At 46.7% G+C, this 18,454-nt stretch overlaps 1 protein-coding gene across 1 annotated transcript; it reads left to right on the top strand.

Moving 5' to 3' along the window:
• Positions 1-416: 416 nt before the first annotated feature.
• Cmtm6 (CKLF like MARVEL transmembrane domain containing 6) lies at positions 417-18,271 on the top strand. Its single transcript, XM_028767411.1, has 4 exons — positions 417-579; positions 5,286-5,462; positions 8,254-8,352; positions 15,530-18,271. Exons 1-4 carry the CDS (start codon positions 442-444, stop codon positions 15,665-15,667), a joined length of 552 nt encoding a protein of 183 aa, XP_028623244.1. The 5' UTR covers positions 417-441; the 3' UTR covers positions 15,668-18,271.
• Positions 18,272-18,454: the final 183 nt, after the last annotated feature.

Below are 18,454 nucleotides of genomic sequence, written 5' to 3'. Positions count from 1 at the left end.
CAGAAAGAACTGACTCAGAGAATAGTTTTTTGATCTCAGCACAACGCTACTCCCTAGATAGATAAATAGATAGCTGGATGGATGATAAATAGATAGATTAAATATATAGATAAATAGATTAATAATCAAAGTGTAATTTTAAAAGCCCCAAACCAAAAAAGCTGAAGTCCACCGAAAGCCCGAAACTGTCAAGAGTTAACCAGAGAGCAGGAAAGGCAGAGGAGGCGTGTTGAACAAGCAAAGCAGCGCAGCATGGAGGCGTGGCAAAGGGGGCGTGGCAGACGGAAGGGAAATTCTATGGGCTGGGGCGCAGCAAACGAGGGGGCGTGGCGAGGTGTGAGGAGGGCGGAGTTGACCGGAAGCGTGGGCGGAGTCCCAGGAAGTGACGCCCCCTACAGCTCGGCGAAGACTTTTAGCTGGGTGAGCGAGTCTTCGCGGGCGATGGAGAACGGAGCGGTGTACAGTCCCACCACCGAGGCGGCCCCGGGCGCTGGCAGGGGCGCGCGCAGCGGCCTGGCCGCCTACTTCTTCCTGGGCCGGCTCCCTTGGTATCGGCGCATCCTCAAGGGCTTGCAGCTGGTGAGCCAACGGCGGCGGGGGACGAGCGGACGCCGGAGCGGGGGCCGGGACCTGTGGGCTGGGGTGGATGCCTCGAGGCTGTCGCTTGGCCTCCTCGTTCGGGAAGCAGTCGTTTCCACACCGCAGTTCCTTCCCTTCCTACCAGGGAAGGAGGCGTTGCCATCCGCCTCCTACCCTTGGCCCGGTCTCAGCCACCTAAACTTCCTTCTCTCAGCTAAAATTCTTTTCATTATCGCCCCGAATGCTTGTGTTTCAGACAGAGAAGTGCTTTCTGTTTATCTTTTCTGGCTTTTGCGGTTTTCCGGGTGCTGGTCCATTAGGGCAGTTTAACTTGTCGGACAGTTTGTGTATGTGTTTAACTTGCACAGTGAGTTTGAGGCAGAGGGAGTCGAAAGGGCATCTTCCTGCTTCATGTGTGCGGGTGAGAGAACTAGATTACTGCATGCTTCTCTTTATTTTTGTCTGTTAGGTGCCTTAAGTTTAGGCATGAAACTATAGACATCTTTGATATTTAAATTATAATCTGTTTGATACTCCTGCTGTGTCTCAGGGTCATGATTAATGCCAATGGGTATTAAGGTTTTTCAAGAAGACACTTTTAGGAAAACCAAATTGTTTAGAATGTTTATGGGCTTGTTTTTTTTGTTTTTTTGTTTTTGTTTTTGTTTTTTTTACATGCTTAAAGCGTCCCACTGGTTTCCTTGGGAAGATTTAAATTTCTCGAAACGCCGATAATCAGAACTTACGTTCTTGGAACTCAGTTGACCTACTTTCCTGAAGTAGAAAACCAGCAGTTAGAAAACTGGCGCTGCCTTTTTTAGTTGCCAGCTTGGGGAGCTTGGGGGATGAGGAGGAAATCGTTTGGAGACAAGTGATAAAATGGCATGTGCACCAGTAGAGGATCTGGTCTTGTGTGACCCCCCCACATCCTCCTACGATGTCTGCAATGGGCACCTTTAGGTTCCTAGGCACCTGGGTTCCCCCCTGTCTTTGCTCGTTTGCAGAACCTGTTCCTTTTACCCAGATGGGTGTGGTTTTGCCCCCACCCCTCCATCTCCCCTCTTTTCCTTCTCCTCCCTCCCCTTCTCTCTTCCTTCCCCTCTCTCCCCTTTCCACTCCTTCTCTCCCACTCTTTTTTCACAGGGTCTCAATTAGTCCAACTTGACTTCAAACTCACTAATATATTGTACAGGAAGACCTTGAACTTCTGATACTCCTGTCTCCTCCTCTCAGTGCTGGGATTACAGGTGTGCTCCGTGCTGTTTATGTGGTGCAGAGAATTGCCAGGGCCTCCTGCATGCTAGGCAAGCATTCTACCAACTGAGCTATAGCAACAGATTGTCTTTCTTCTGCGCTTCCCCTGCTCAGTCCTGACGTGTTTTCTAGAGACCAGCTGTGCTTCTCTGGAGCAAACACATGTTGCTAATGGAACCTTTTTTTTTTTTTTTTTTTTTTTTTTTTTTGGTTTTTCGAGACAGGGTTTCTCTGTTTGGTCCTGGCTGTCCTGGAACTCACTCTGTAGACCAGGCTGGCCTCGAACTCAGCAATCCACCTGCCTCTGCCTCCCAAGTGCTGGGATTAAAGACATGCGCCACCACTGCCCAGCTTTAATGGAACCTTTTGAACAGAGAAATTTCGGTGTGACAGAAACAGTCCAGGGACATCATCTATGGGTCTTCTGCATGGATATGTAGAACACAATCTCTTATTTTTAGTTGCTTTTATTTTTCTTTCTAATAAGAAATGCTAACGCCAAAGTAAAAATTCTCATTATTATAGTTCAGCAGGCTTTAACTCTGTGTTTTCAGAATAGGACACAACCAGAAGTTGTGCTGGTATTTTGCATTTGGACCGTAGAGATTTGTTTGCCTTGAAAAGGTTGTTAGCTGCCCCGTATTTGCCGTCACGGGAAGAGAACAAAGCGGTCTGTTTCTGTGAAATGTGTTTGTTACGGGGAACTTATAATATTAAAGCATGCTTTCTTTAAACACTTTTCTCTCCACATCCCCCACCCCTATCCTCCAGGCTAGTTGTCCTGGAACTTACTCTGTAGACCAGGGTAACCTCGAACTCAGAGTTCTGCCTGCCTCTGCCTCCTGAGTGCTGGGATTAAAGGCTTGTGACATCACTGCTAGCCCACTTTTTCATTTTTATGGTTGTCTTTTTGTTCCTGCTTTTTTCTGTTTTAATACTGTCTTACTTATTAACAATAAAAATATACTACAGAGTTATTCAAAACAGTCCCAAGGAAGTTATAGATGAGGTCTATAAAGTATTTGTCCAGGCTGAGGGATGGAGGCAAGCCTCATACGCACACCGTTCTTTAGCTGATTTAAAGTCTAATAGAATTGCAGAGCTCTGATAAGAAAACAAGGGTGTGGAGACACCAGAATCAGAAGAGGAGGCACAATGTGTTAACAAGGAGCCTTCAGACCATGGGGAATGTATTCAGAGTGTTTCTATGTGATTTGTTATTTTGGGACCATGAATCTTAGCAGGTTTTCTAAGATTGCAAAGAGAAGAGAAGCCTGTTGTGCAGCAGTAGACTTGGGAGAGGTGGGGGTGGGGCTGGGTCACCTCTAGCTTCTTTCTACCCTTCGATCTCCCAGGCTGTTTGCTCTTAACAAGCTAAATACCAAGGGAACCTGCAAATGGGAGATTCCGGTAAAATGCGTCTAGTATTGGACCAGTGCTGCCGTACCTGTCACATGTGACCTGCGTCTTGTCAAAGGCTTGTCCAACGCCTAAAGACTGGTCTCATTGTCTCATACCTTTCCAGAATGGAGCAGTAAATAAGTTGAAACAGTTTTGTAAGAAATAGTGAATTTTATGCAACTAGACTTTTGGTTTATTGTGTTATGTTTCTATTTCATTTTGTTATTTTTTTTTAAATACTTGCTGGTGAAATTTATTCGAGTTTTATTGCTTACGTGAACCAGTCTGTGATTTAAGTTTTAACTTAGATTTATTATGTATGTTTGTATGCATGGTATGTGTGGATGTGTCTGGACGCCTCAGCTGCAGAGACTGGGTTTTTTTTTTTCCTTTGTACAATTATCTGGAGATGGAGCAGGGCTGGACTCTCTGTACTTGAGCTTCCTTTGGCTGTTGAAGGGCATCTGCTCTGTTTCTGGTTTGGGGCTGTATGAATAAAGTCACCTTGAAGTTCCTGCACTGGCTTTTTCCCAAGTGGGTCTTCATTTCTCTGGAGTACCCGACAGTGCTTAGCTCTTGCAGAAGCCCCTGGTTTTCCCAGTACTTGTTGACATTTGTAATCAAAGTGTGGGTGAATGTGCTGTGCACAATGAGATACAATCCTTGATTTTCATTTTTCTTTTCTTTTCCAAGCTACTCTGTTTCTTGTTTGTTTTCCAGGGCTGGGAATTGAATCAGAGGCTACCGAATGCCAGGCATGTATCCTACCACTGAGTTACATTCCTAGTTCCTAGTGTTGTGTTTTGTAGCCCAGGCTGGCCTGGGCCACCAGTGGATCCTACCCCCTCAGCGTCCTAGGTGTTGGGTTTCTCGGTGTACAGCCCACTCTAGTCTGCTGTGTTGATTTTTTTTTCTTTTGTAGCAGTTGTATGCGTCTCTGTGCCTGGCTTTCTCCCCTGTCCTCACTGGGGTGAGGTGGAATTTCCCTTTGGCCTTTGACTTTGGACAATCAGTCCTTTTGACGGTCCAGGCACTCAGGAGATTCCCCATGCCTTCATAAGCTGCTCTCATGAACACTCGTTTCCCACTTCCTAAAGAGTTAACCAACTCCTCCCTGTGCAGAGGTGCTCCCTGCCTGTCTCTGGTCCTCCCAGCGGAGGGTTTCTGCTAGGATGGTAAAATGTGGTGAATGCTCTCATCTCAAACTTCCCTTCCCATGACCTCATCCACTGCACCCTTGACTGGTTGCTCACACCTGATGCTGCTTTTCTGGTCTACTGCCTTCTCACCACACGCCCCTTCCTCAAGTACAGAGTTATCTAACTCTCTGCCAGACTAGAATTTTCTTGCAGTGTCACCGATATCACTGGCAGCTATTTCATAGTGCGGTCTAATGCAGGTGCCCCAGTGTTTTTGACCTGAGTAGCGGTAGCATGCTTGCTGGCTTCTTCTGATGGGCACGCTTGCTCTCTCATACCCCTCGGGCTGCTGTTTCTCATTGCTGGCATCTCCCCTTTGCAAGGTGCTCTTGACCTCTTACTTGGCTGCCCTCCAGAGTCTGTGTGCAGCCACATTTCCCGGGACCTCTAGACTAATTCCACCATGTGCCTCCAACTATACCTCTCTGACGCCATTACAGCAGCTAAAAAAAAGTAGCTATGCATAGTGGCATTCAGCTTTCTTTCCTCCTGGAAGTCCTTTCTTCCCGTGGGCTGTTAGAACACTCTCATTTCTGAGTCTCAGCCTTTGACACACAGTAGTTAACTGGGTGTATCCTTTCAAGCAAGCAGACTCTAAGTTCTATTTACCAAGTTTTTTCACTAATCTTGTTTGCCCCGGTCTTTACTTTATAAATATTTTAGCAAACAAATAGTGGGTTTAATTTTGATTTAGAAGGGGGATTCCTGCAGCGTTGGCAAAGACTGGCTGGGAACTCTTGATCCTCTTGCTTCAGCCCCCCAAGTGTCTGGGCTTATAAGCACAGCCTGCCTGTAGGTTTTGGAGGTCGTGGGTCATCTCACTCACTGAGGTCAAATGGTTTCCATCCGTAGCTGCTGTCTCTCCTGGCCTTCATCTGTGAAGAGGTTGTGTCCGAGTGTGGCTTGTGCGGAGGCCTGTACTTCTTTGAATTTGTGAGCTGTAGTGCCTTTCTCCTGAGCCTCCTCCTGCTGATTGTGTACTGCACACCAGTGCATGACAGAGTTGATACCGGAAAAGTCAAGTCATCGGTAAGTGGGGAAAACATGGCCCCTGTGTAGGGCTCTCCTAGTTTTATTGTGAGAGCAGTAATGTGTTCAGCGCACAGCCCTGGGAAGAGCACTGTCTGTGTTCTAGCTCTCTGCCCCTAGTAACTGGGGCTCCACATCAACAGTGGAGAGAAGAAATGCATTCACGGGAGAGGGAAGCCACCAGTGATCGGTAGTTATTGGTGCCCTCACCGAATTCACGTTAGACACTTTGTTGTGTTTGTCTTAAGACCAGCCTAGATTGTCCTTGAACCTGTGATCCTCTGTCCTGAGTGCTGACATTATAGGTGTGGACCACTGTGCCACCTAAACTTTTTTTTTTTAGAAGTTTGATTTTATCACGTTTCATTTCTTACATTTTAGAGTGTGACTCATTGGCTTTACAGTTAGAAATTGAGTGACCGCTCTCTACCAGACATTGCACTGTGCATGGGAGCCAGAGAGATAGCATGACACTACTGAGTCTTTAAACATGTGGGTCTGTCTGTGTTTTGTTTTCCTTTTCTGTTTTTGATTGATTGTTTGTTTGTTTGTTTTGAGGCAGGGTTTCTCTGTGTACCCCTGGCTGTCCTGGAACTCATTTGGTAGACCAGGCTGGCCTGGAACTCACAGAAATTCATCTGCTTCTGCCTCTTGTGTGCTGGGATTAAAGATGTGTACTACCATGCCTGGCACTTTCACTTAATTATATATATAAAGTTATGTTTAGGTGAATAAAGAATGTCTTTGTTGGGTCATTGTTACAATGTACCCCAGGCTGGGGGTTGTGGCTCAGCAGGTCCTTACCACTTACATCAGAGTTAAGGACAGGAATGGCCACTCACCTGTTATCCCAGTGTTCTGGAGACAGAGACAGGACTAGCCAAGTCAGTGAGCTCTGTGTTCCGTGAAAGAGCATCTGGAAAGATGCTGACAACTTATTTTTTCTGCATCAGACATGCACACACATGCAAATGTACAAACAAACACATACAGATAAAAGTATCTTTCATTTACCTAGGTCTAGTCCTGGAAGCTTTTAGCCTCTGCACAATCTAATCTAGGCCTGGAATGTTTTCAACCTCTGGGACTTTCTGCTGAATAAGCTCACTCTTTCTAATTCTTTCAGAACTCTGTTGGCTGGTTTAACTCAGCTGTTGTGGCTCTGACACCTCACCAAGCTGACTGATTCAGTCTGGCTTCTTCTGGTTTCTGACTGAATTGCTCTGCTTGGCTTCATACTAACTTTGTCAATATGTTCTGTTTTTCTGGCTCTTTCTCATTCTCTGGCTCATTCTGTCTTCACCTATGTCTACCTTGTTCTTTCTCTGCGGTAAAACTGACGCCCCACCCCACCTCCCCCAGCGGTTCCCTCTTAAGTAGTTTCTCTTTCTTCTCTCTTCTCATAAGAGTTAAGCATAGCCTATTCTGTCAAGTCTTTTCTGATTCATCACTTTGCCACTCAATTAGACATCACTTTCAAACATGAGTGGTTCCTTCTACAAACTAACTTTCCCTTCATTGTTTGGGATTAAAGGTGTGTGCTAATGGTGTGTCTGTATTCTAGCCAGAGTAACAATGTTGCTTGATTAAAATCCCTCTGCAATATACCTGTAAACAAACAAACAAAATCCACCCCAAACCTACTGAGTTAGAGTTCAGCTGGGAGAACATTTGCTTGGTTTGCACTGAAGCCCTGGACCATATGAATTGGTGTGGTTTTACATGCCTGTAATTTCAAAAGTCTGGTGCTACAGAGAATTTACTCCACAGAGCTGTCCTCTGGCCTTCACACAGCAGTGACCCTTGCATCCCCATGCCAACAAGGAGAAACAAACAAGAAGTTGCATAATTAGGAAGTTACACAGCTGCTATTTGAACTGTGGTAGTCTGACTTTACAAGCTATGTTTATCGAACATTGCATCTTCTAAAAAATTTTATTTTGTATATATGTTTGTCAGCATGTTTTTGTATATACTCCATGCATGCCTGGTACCCTTGGTGGCTAGAAGAGGGTGTCAAATCCCCTTAAACTGGAGTTACAGATAGTTGTGAACTACCCTGTGGGTGCTGGGAATTGAACCCTGATCCTCTGGAAGAGCAGCAAGTGCTCTTAACTGTTGAGACGGATCCCTCCCTCCCTCCCTCCCTCCCTCCCTCCCTCCCTCCCTCCCTCTCTCTCTCTCTCTCTCTCTCTCTCGCCCCAGTAGTGAATTTTTTCTATCTCAAGATGTTTGTTCTGAGTAGGCATGGTAATCCCAGTACTTGGAAGATAGAGGCATGAATTTCAGAAGTCCCTGGCTAGTCTGGGCTATGTAAGAACCTGTGAGAAATAAACACAAACCCACCAAACAGCAGTCATCTCAGGGGCCATGTTTGCCAAGCATTCCTGAGGTCATAGGTTCACTTCCCAGGAGCAGGAAGCACAAAGACAGAGATGAACAAACAAGCCAACAAACAAAATGAATACAAAAGCAAAAATGGGCTGGATGTGGTGTTGCATGTCTGTAATCCCAGCACTTGGAGGCAGAGGCAGGTGGTTGGTCTCAGTGAGTTCAAGGCCAGGCTACATGTTGAGACCCTGTCTTAAAAAGAAAAGATTTGTAATATACTATTACATGCAGCCTAAAGTAGATAGTGTTACTTGAATGCAGGCTTATTGAAGAGGTACCATAGCATGTTTTAAGTTTGGGTTGCACCGAGACTATGTAAGTCATTCAGGGCTTTTGAAATTAAGAATGTTAAACTTTGTCTGCTGCTCTGACCCTGTTCGCTCTTGATCCCCGTGTGTAGGATTTTTACATCACCTTGGGAACAGGCTGTGTGTTTCTGCTGGCATCTATCATTTTCGTCTCTACCCATTTTGGGACCTCAGCTGAAGTTGCTGCAATTGTAAGTACTGTGCTTTTCCAGCCTTACTTTTGTTTCCTTAGAAATAGAGAATTTAGAAAAATCTTAATAAATTATATGTAAGAGTAATAATTATTACTTACTTGTTTTTATTGATGACACGTGTGTTTGTGAGGGGTGCACACCTGTGTGGGTGAGAGATGCTCTTTGTGTTGGTCCTGCCTTCCTACCTTATTTGAGGTGGTCTCAGTGCTGTGTAGCCGGGCCAGCTGCCCACGAGCACCTACCCTCCAGCTCCACCCTCCTTGCTGAGATAGGCTGTCCCTGTGCAGCCCTGGCTGGCCCTGGCACTCACCAGGACAGTGCTGGGCTTAGAGTCATTTTACCTGGCCCACGAGCTTCTTGGAATCTCCTGTTTCTACTTCCCATTTCCTGCAGGTGTTCCAGGGTTACAGATGCTTTTGACACTGTGCCTGACTTTTTACGTGGATTCCGGGATGTGAGCTCAGGTCTTCAGACTTGTGTGCCAAACACTTACCCAGTGAGCCATCTCTCCAGCCCGAGAGTAGTTTTCCTTCTACTTTTAAATGTAAAGATAGACCTGAAAGACCAACAAATACTAGTCTTAGGAACCTAGGAACCTGACTGGAATTTGGCCTAGTTTTGTTAAAGTTTTCTTTTTGCTGCATATAAATAAGTGTTCGCTAATGCAAGTGGCCAGCTTGGCCTTTGTCACCTTTGTCATTGTCCACATGTCTCTGCCCTTTAGTACTGCTCTAAGTACAGAGAAATTGCGGAGAAAGGGCTTGCAGGGTTAGCCAGGCAACTGTGACAGTGTTTGAGTGAGGCTGTCTGTACGTCACTGTAACTTTGGCTACTTATTGTAGTTTTTGGTTTGTTTCTTTTTCTTATTTTTCTCCCCCCCCACTCCTTCTTTTCCTTTGTTGTAGTATGGGGGCTTGAATTGAGGGCCTCATGAATTCTCGGCAAGTACTCTACGCCTGAGCTCCAGCCCCAGGGTTATTTCTTGGATTTTGGGATAGAGTCTTGCTCTATAGTCTAGGCTAGCCCTGAACTTGATATTTATTGTAAGCTGGTCTCAAACTCAGAAGTCTCTTGCCTCAGCGCCCTGGGCACTCCAGACATGTACTGCAGTCTTGAGTGGTCTTCAACAGGCCCCTCCTATCCTCAAAACCTGAGCGAGGGTTTGTGCCAGCAGGGATAGCTCTTGAGGAAGGGAGCCCATTTTCAGGGTTTTACCTCCACGTGAAATACATGGAATCAATCCTTTTTTTTTTCTTTTTGAGACAGAGTTTGTCTCTCCATAGCCCTGGCTGTCCTGGAACTCACTATGTAGACCAGGCTGGCCTCAAACTCAGAGATCTGCCTGCCTCCACCCTCTGAGTGCTGGGATTAAAGATGTGTGCCACCACAATCAAGCCCAGCACAATCAAGCATTCTGTTTTTTATTTTATTTATTTATTTATTTTGTTTTTTCGAGACAGGGTTTCTCTGAGTAGCCCTGGCTGTCCTGGAACTCACTCTGTAGACCAGGCTAGCCTCGAACTCTCGAACTCAGAAATCCGCCTGCCTCTGTCTCCCGAGTGCTGGGATTACAGGCATGCCCCCAGCTCCATCAGTCACTGTTAAAGCTAGTTCTGTGACAGTTCATCTCTGGTGGAGGAGTCTGACTAGTTCTCTCCCTTTTTCTTCTTCACTGCCCTATCGACCCCCTCCCATCCTACCAGAAAGAAAAACGGACTTGCCTGTCCCAAACCTTGAGGCAGTATGTGTCGAGCTCCTTTGAGAAAACAAAGGGGCAGTTGAGTGAAAAGCCAGCTTTTATTGGAATCCTTTGGGTCAGGTGTTGTTTTTTGCTTTGTTTTTGTTTTATTTGGTTTTTGAGACAGAGTTTCTCTATGAAGGCTAGAGGACAGCGTTGGCATTTGTTTGTTTTTTAATATTTAAAATAAATTCCGCATCTGTGTGTAGTTGTATGCACGTGTGTGTAGTTGTATGCACGTGAGTGCAGGTACCCTTAGGCCAGAGTTGTCCAACCCCCTGGGAGCCGGGGGTCCAGAAGGTTGTCAGCCTCATAACATGGGTGTTGAGAACTGAACTTGGGTCCTGGGCAAGCACAGTGTGTCCTCTTAACCCCTGAGCCCTCTCTGTAGCCCGCCTACAGAGACAGGCTTTTTTGAGACAGGCCTCTCACCAGCATGGATATTACCAAGTCAGCTAGACTAGCTGGCCAGTGAGTCCTGGGGATCTGTCTTTCTGTGCCTCTTCAGGACTGAGATTACGAATGTGTATCATAACATCTAGCTTTAGAAAACACTTTTTTTCATTTTGTGTGTGAATGAGTGAGTGAGTGAGTGTGCGTGCACACCATAACATCCATGTGGCAGTCTAAAGAAGACTTGGGAGTTGTTCATACTTAGGTCATTAGGCTTAGAGCAGCAAGCACCTTTTAACCACCAAGCCATCTGGCTGGCCTCCTTTTTTATGTTTAGTTCATTTGTTTTTCAAGACAAGGTTTCTTTCTCTCTGTAGCTCTGGCTGTCCTCTGTCTGTAGACCAGAAGTGCCTCAAACTCAGAGATTTGTCTGCTTCTGTCTCCCAAGTACTGGGATTAAAGGTTTGCACCAGTAGCTGCTAGCCCTCTTGTAAAAATGTAGGGTTGCGATTGAATTTGGGTGCTCATGTTTGCCAGTTAAGAGTGACGCTGACTGAGCTATCGCCTTCGCTCTAAAACTACATTTTAATATCGAGGAGTACTATATTGTTTATAGGCTCAAAGATGGAAAGATGGCTCGGCAGTTAGAGCCTTTGCTGCTCCTGCAGAAGACCCAGGTTCAGTGCCCACATGGCAGCTCAAGTTATCCATAATATTAGTTCCAGGGAATCCAGCTCCTTATAGCACCAGACACCCACATAGATATCCATGCAGACAAAACACTCAGCTCCTGGAAGAAAAAGAAATAAAATCTTTAAAAAGAAAGCATTGAAGTGTTGGAGAGAGCGCTGTACCGGTCTGACTTGTAAGGGTTGGATAGATAGATGGATGCAGTCAGGCCGCAGAACAGACTCCACCCAGGGGGAGTGCGTACTTGAGGCTGGCTGTGCTGGGATGTCCCGGTGAGCTCAGTGTACTGTGGGTGAGATAAAGTCCTGTGTTCCTTAGGGTGGAACATAGGAAAGAAGAAGCCAGAGACTTCAAGAGGTGGTCACAGTCTTGGAAGTGCAGGCTAGGTGTCACACGCCTTCATTCCTAGCATTTGGAAGATTGAGTTTGAGGCCGGCTACCTGAGAAACCCCCACTTCCCCCCCACTACCTCATCTCCCTCCCCCCTCTACACACACACACACACACACACACACACACACACACACAGAGCACAAAGTCAAGGAGGAGCCAGGTTGAGGTTGGGAGAGACTTGGTGCTGCTTTCTTCCTGTTTTGGCCTTCACTTCCTCAAGGGGTTTGCTAGTGAGGAAGCCAAATTTGAAGCATGGTCTTTTGTTTCTTGACAGAATTCTCCGAATGTTTGGGTCATATGTTAGAATAACACAATGAGGAAGTGATTAAGGAAGAGGAAGTAGGTAGTGGCGTCAAGTCCCTGTGTCACCACAGCTGACAAGTGACTGGAGGGTGTATTTAAGTTAGCCAAGCAGTGCTTAAAAATGGAGGTTTATTCTGATCTGAAGAGCTTCATCTGTCTTCACCTAACCTAGTTACACATCATGTCTCCCACACCTGCGTGTCAGTGAACCCATCTCTACTAACCATGCATTTAATAGCGTCTTGTGGGATTTAATTGTCTATCTCCTGACCCGAGTCTCATGTTGATACCCACAGACTCCTGCATACAAATAGTTATAGACAGAGGCTGAGCCATTTCAGGGAGTAATGCTGCCCCCACTATAGGGACCAGGAGACTTGACTTCGAATCCACGGAAGAGACAGGGAACAAGGGATTGCCTTCCACTAACGAGTTGGGGGGGGGGTTCCTTTAATGTAATATATGGCCCTGATGGACTGTGGGACTTGTAGGAGCTTAGATAAGAAGTCAGACTGTACCTGAAGGCCCGTTTGGTCGGGCTGCAGTAAAGCAGCAGATCCAGGATCCAGCTTTCCAGCCTTTGTGTATAGAAAGATACATTGTTACAGGACATGACCTTGGGGCGTGGGGTAGGGGATTGAGATGTGGCCCTGGTGTCAGTCCTGCTACTGTTATGGACAGGCGCTAGCCTTGAGACATTCTGAGAGTAGGGATGCGTTGATGTCTGTGGATAATAGGGTGATAGGGACAGGAGCCTTCTTAATGGCCGGACGGATTTCTCCTCTTCAGGCAGCCATTAAAAGACACAGGTGGCTTTGATTATCCCTGACAGTCTGATGACCAGCTATCTTCTAGCTAGCTGGAGATAAGAGGCAGATATTTGGTCCAGGGGGTTGGGGGAAACTAGTAGGACTGTCTTACTTGTACAGTGAGGGATCTAGATGTCCTACCTTGGGGCCCCCTTGAAAGGCTTGTCTGGTAAAGCAGAGGGGAACATGGACCACTGCAGAGGTACTGTGCTAGATGGACCTTACGGTAGGACTCAGATTGTAAGTCTGAGGCCTCCTGTCAGAATAGCAGTGTCGGAACCAGAGAGAGTCTCCTCAGGTGGACATGGCAGGAGTAAGAGAAGCATCTCTTCAGTGGGGACTGACAGGCCGAACACAGAGAGTAAAGGAAGGGTGGGTGCATGTTGTGAGTAGGCCAAAGTTAGAAGGACAGAGAGAACACAGCTTCATCCAGGAAAGTACATAAAGTTCCCTTGTAATCAGCACTCAGCTATAATGTCAAGGACACCGTTGTGGTCAATGTGGTTTGTCACCAGGGCTCTGGAGAAGGTGTTTGCAGGAATTCTTTCCTGTGTTACAGAGGCAGGTAGGGCTGTGGGAGGAACCGTCTCAGCTGGTTGGTACTTTAAGAGCAGCTTGAGGTCCCCAGGAGGTCAGGGGGCTGTGGGGTGACTTTGAGAGCTGTTCCTCAAGGATGGAGTCTCTGGGGGTTTCGTTGTTGTTGTTTTGTTTTTGTTTTTGTTTATTGGAGTCTCTGGTTTAACAGACGATGTGTTGTTTTGTGGTCTATAAACCTGCTTTAACCTGGAAAGGGTTAAGAAGGGCTAAGAAGTCCCTGAGCATGGGGGCTAGAGGGCTTAGCAGTGAGGATTTTTAAGTAGACTTCATTCCCCAAGTGCATGGGGACAGATGTTGAATCAGAGGGACGCTTCGGTGGACCGTTGTTAGCAGTGTGCCTTAGGAGATGTGAGGTTGTGAGAGAGTGGGGGAAGGGAGAGCTACATAATGCAAGGAGCATTCCACATGGGAGTTTGAGAGGCTTTAGGGTGCTGAACATGTGCGTCTGTACATGATGCTGGAGACCTGTACAGCATGTGTGACTTTCAGGTCCCGTGGAGAGCTTTGCAGGTTCCCTGTCTGACTTTAGATATGTGGGCGGGGCCACTAGAGTTTGTATGGAGGCAGGAAGGCCCAATCTGGGCACTACTTTGATAAGATAGCCATTATTGCATCTGCTCCTTGGATGTGTGTAGGAGCGTTTCTGCCCAATCAGAAGGGATCAGGACCAGTGTTTGGTTTTGAGTACACTTTGCTGTCTTCAGACACACCAGAAGAGAGCATCAGATCTCATGGTTGTGAGCCACTATGTGGTTGCTGGGAATTGAACTCAGGACCTCTGGAAGAGCAGTCAGTGCTCTTAACTGCTGAGCCATCTCTCCAACCCCAGTGTTCGGTCTTTTCAATAGATGGCATATGGATACTGACCTGCCAGTCTGGGCCAGAGGGTTGTTCTCTTGGAGCTGCCCCTCCCTGCTTTCCCATATCCTTGAAGAACACACTCTCCTCTTCTCCCCTGCCACACAAGAGTCAGAGACAGCTTGACTCTAAGCATATACTATGGACTGTTGTTCACCCATATGACATAGAACGTCCCCCTTTAAACCTGTAGTGAGGCACCTACAGCTTGCCTTGTGGGACTGCAGTCTTGTCAGAGGTGTTACCATGCTGGCTTTCCATGGCATTCAAAACCCTTGTAATAACTCCCCCTCGTGTCCCCTTGAACTTTACAGAGACCTCTCCTGTGGGCCCCTCTTGGCTGCTTTTCTTTTTCTTTGGGAATGGAGTAAAAAATAGAGCAATTAGAAAGGAAGAGAGGTAGGTGTGGCCTGAAGTCCAGCCTTCATGTCAGCCCTATGATTCCCAAGGCTAATAGGAATCTCTGTTGTCTCTGTAGTGGAGGGTAGGTGCTGTCTGAGGTGGAGGCAGCCCACAACAGCTAGGATTAGGGTCTTCCTAGTGATGGTGACCTCTTGGTGGTTGGAGACCCTCTCTTCTGCCACATGGAAAGTGTGTTTGGAGTCAGCTTATCTGCCATGCTCCGGTTTCAGCTGGGAGACAGGTGTGTGAGCGCTTATTTGATATAGACAGGTTCTTTAATAAGCCCAGCAGGGACTTAGTCTCCAAATCCTAACCGGAAGTCAGTTGGGAACGAAGGGAATTCCTTTTATAAGTTTCCAGAGGAGGGGGTATGTGGCCATCCTACAGGGAGTCTGTGGCTTAGATTGGTCAGGCAGGAGAGATGGAGCCATGGACTTCTAGTAGCTATGGAACTAGAGAGGCAGGGAGGCCAGCTCTCTCTCCTGCTCGCCATCTCCTGCACCTGACACTGGTGTGGGGTCTGCAGCTCTGTGCTTCTGTTCCTAGTGCCGCACAGCAGAAGAGCTGGCATCTATGACCTGTGGGACACACAGAGGTGGCTGTTGTTCTGGGAACTTTCCTTTGTCACTTCCTTTCCTCTCTGGATAGCTTTTAAGTTCTGGTAAAGAATAGTAAGCGTGGGACTGGAGGAATGGCTCAGCAAGTGGAACTCAGAGGACCAGAGTTCGGTTCCCAGCTCCTACGTCAGGTGGCTGTATCCCACTTCCAGGGGATCCTGAAGTCTCTTTAGGCCTCCAAGAGAACCCACACACACATGACATTCGCTCCCACAGACAAGCACATACACAGAAGTATAACTAAAGCAGGTTGTTTTTAAGTAGTTACAAGGTGGAATTGATCAGCCATCTCTCCTGGATGTGAACTCTCAGGCTGTCTAGGACACATGTTGTATCTCACACTTCCTCATAGAACTCCTCTGTTTCTCCCTTAGGTGTTTGGCTTCATAGCAAGTTCAATGTTCCTCCTGGACTTTGTTGTCATGCTGTGTGAGAAACTGCGGGAGAGCCCACTGAGAAAGCCCGAGAACAACGCCAGGGCCGAAGCCCTCACCGAACCACTGAATGCTTAAAGACGTGGAGCGGGGGCTGTGGACCTAAAGAGAGGTTCCCTCCGTGTGACCTGTGTCATGTGTGCACATTTTGGAGAGAAGGGAAGGGGCAGGAGAACAGCTTCGCAGCACTGGGCTGGGTGGCAGCCCCAGCAGTAAGCTCAGGGGGCTTTTAATAACTGTTGGAACCTGTCTCAAGTGGAGGAGGTTTTGTTGTTTGTTTGTTTGTTTGTTTGTTTTGTTTTCAGAGCTGAAGACTGCTGTCTGTTTGAATTGCATGTCTATCATTGTGCTACAGGATGCCCCTCACCAGTCTTAGCTTCCAGACCTTGCCTTCTCTGTCCTTTCAGGAACTGGTTAATTTCTGTTCTGTTGCTGGAGATTTAATTTGTGTTTCAGATGCTGGTGTAGGCTTCTTTTCTTAATGTTATGATCCTTTACTGTATCTTACTCAGCCTTACACTTATGTGCTAACCTTTTAAAGCAATTATTCTTAATTCCTTCTGAGCCATGCATTGCTTAACAGAAAACCTGTGGGCTGGCGCTGTTTATGTGTATGAAAGCAGCAGTATCATCAGCCTTGTGGTGGCTTTTACATTGCACTTTGGTTGTTGAGATTAAGTTTAGAAGAAAACGAGGTTTGTTATGGAACACAGGGAAGTAAGGAAACTGATAGTCTATCTAAAGACCAAAGAGAGAAGAGACTGTCCCGCACAGCGGGTGTAATCGCACAGATAGGCCTTGGCCACTCAGAGATGTGAAGGGTTGGTGCTGTGTTCACGCATGCAGACAAACAGAGTTGATGATGTCAGACTGGAGACTGTGGGTCTCCCTCCGGGCAGATGGTTGTTTCTGCTCCAGCGAACACAACTCGGCATGCCTCTCTTCAGAGGCCTTACTCTCCATTCTCTTCCATTGTCAGCCATCCCCAGGCCATCTAGAGTTGTGTCCCTTCTCATCACCAAGAGTCTGAGGCAGGAGTGTCAGGTTTGTGTTCCCACGGGCCTCTGCTTGGGTTTCTCTCCAGGGGAGGTGTCCTGAGGAATTGACTCCTAGAAGCCCTGCTAGTGAGCACTGCTGGTGGTGTAGGGAAGCTGCAGACTTCCTGAGACTTTGGAAGGATGGCTTGTTCCTGGAAGACTATCTCAGAGCCACTGGGCACCCTTCTGACCAAGGGGACCCTTCCTCCCTTCTTCCTAGAGTTTGACCAAGACTCAGGTATATCAAGGCCTTTGGCGCACTGGCGAAGGTTTCCCAGGCCGGGGTTTCTCTCTAAAGCGGTGCAATTATGTTTCTAGGGAGTCACTGGAAAGTCCCCCTCCTTTTCAGTGTCTTGTCTGCCATTGTGTGTGGAAGATGGTTTCAGTTTCATGAGTCAGCCTGTTGCAGTTCTTGGAAGTGGATGAATCTGGGCACACAGCTTCTGTTCCTTCCTCACTGCCTAATCTGTCGGCCTTAAGGTTTACATGCTGGTGATGTCACCACAGCTGCTTTGGAGATCATGAAACTAATCATGGATGCTGCCTTACTGGGTGTGCCATCACAGAGAGGGGACAGTAGGCTCTTGAAAACAAGAATAGAAAAATTCAAAAGTAACCAGTTTATTGTAGACAATTTTAGAGTATTATATCAAGCTGTGCTGTAGTCATTTAGACCTATTGAGAATTAACAGCAAATCAGGGCTACTTTAGTGTTAACCAACTACTAGTCTGCTGACTGTTACTATAACAAAATACCTGAGACAATTAACTTAAAACGAGGAAGGGTTGGGGAAAGAGTTTAGTCTTGGCTTGCAGTTTTGGAGGTATTGGCCTTTGGTCAGACCTGTTGTTTTAGACAGCAGCACATCAGGAGAGTTTGTGGTAGAGCTGGAAGCAAGGAAAGAAGGGCGGTGACTTGAGGTCCTGAAGTCTCTTAAGAGCATGCCCTCACTGACCTAAGACCTCACTAGGCCCCGCCTCTAAAGGCTTCCAACTTCAATAGTGCCATCCTGGAGAGCTAGTTTCTAACTTGCAGGCTCTTGGGACATTGCATCTCAGTAGTAGGCACCTCTCTGCCTGTGGCTGGCTTGTTCATGGCTGACAGACACACTCTGGCCTGTTCACAGGTGCAGCAGCTCAGCATCGAGTTGTCCCACAGCAGAGGGCTCCGCCTCGGCTGCATCAGGCTTTCCTTTTAGGAAGAGCATTTGGTCACTTGTGTCTGTGGCCACTCTTAGAACTTTCTCTTTGGGGCAACCTGTGACTGGTTGGTGTCTGCATTCTGTGGAGGGAGATGGTATTAAGGACTAGCACCAAGCACCCTCCAGAGGAACTGGGACCAGATACCGTCAGCACAGAAAGGACAATGTCTTTTTTAGTAGCTGTGGCAGACTTGAGTTGCTGTAATTTATACAAATTGTTTAGAATGGTTTTTAAGACATAGAAGGGAAATACACTTACTGCACAAGACTTTTATAATTACTATACTTAAATTATGCTTTATGTGGGGACTGGGAAATGTATTTTTACATTGCTTATATCTGATCACTTTTGTATTTGTTGATTTAAAGCCTGTGGGTCTTTTTTTATCATTCTTAATATCAACTTTTATAATCTTTTAAAATAAATCCTCTTAATTCCAGCGTTTATGCCTTCACAGTTGTTCATTACGTGGATAAGCCCCTCATTTGAGGTGGTTAGCTGGCCCTTGTGGCTATACATGTATTATACATGGGCTGTCTTCTGAGAGGTGGAACACGTATTTAAACATCATGTTTGTTGGCTGTGACAGCACATGAGTCTCTGATGCCATCACTTAGAGCTGAAG

Source organism: Grammomys surdaster, unplaced genomic scaffold, assembly GCF_004785775.1.
Source record: "Grammomys surdaster isolate TR1022 unplaced genomic scaffold, NIH_TR_1.0 172, whole genome shotgun sequence".
NCBI classification, from domain to species: Eukaryota; Metazoa; Chordata; class Mammalia; order Rodentia; family Muridae; genus Grammomys; species Grammomys surdaster.
The sequence above is the reverse complement of the archived record's forward strand: the minus strand, read 5'-3'. Positions and strand labels throughout refer to the sequence as shown.

Bases quoted from the DNA above. Each gene is read 5' to 3' on its own strand.
- Cmtm6 (XM_028767411.1), top strand. From the start codon at position 442: ATGGAGAACGGAGCGGTGTACAGTCCCACCACCGAGGCGGCCCCGGGC. The intron at 580-5,285 runs GTGAGCCAACGG...TTCCATCCGTAG, and splicing joins TCCTCAAGGGCTTGCAGCTG to CTGCTGTCTCTCCTGGCCTT. The intron at 8,353-15,529 runs GTAAGTACTGTG...TTTCTCCCTTAG, and splicing joins CAGCTGAAGTTGCTGCAATT to GTGTTTGGCTTCATAGCAAG.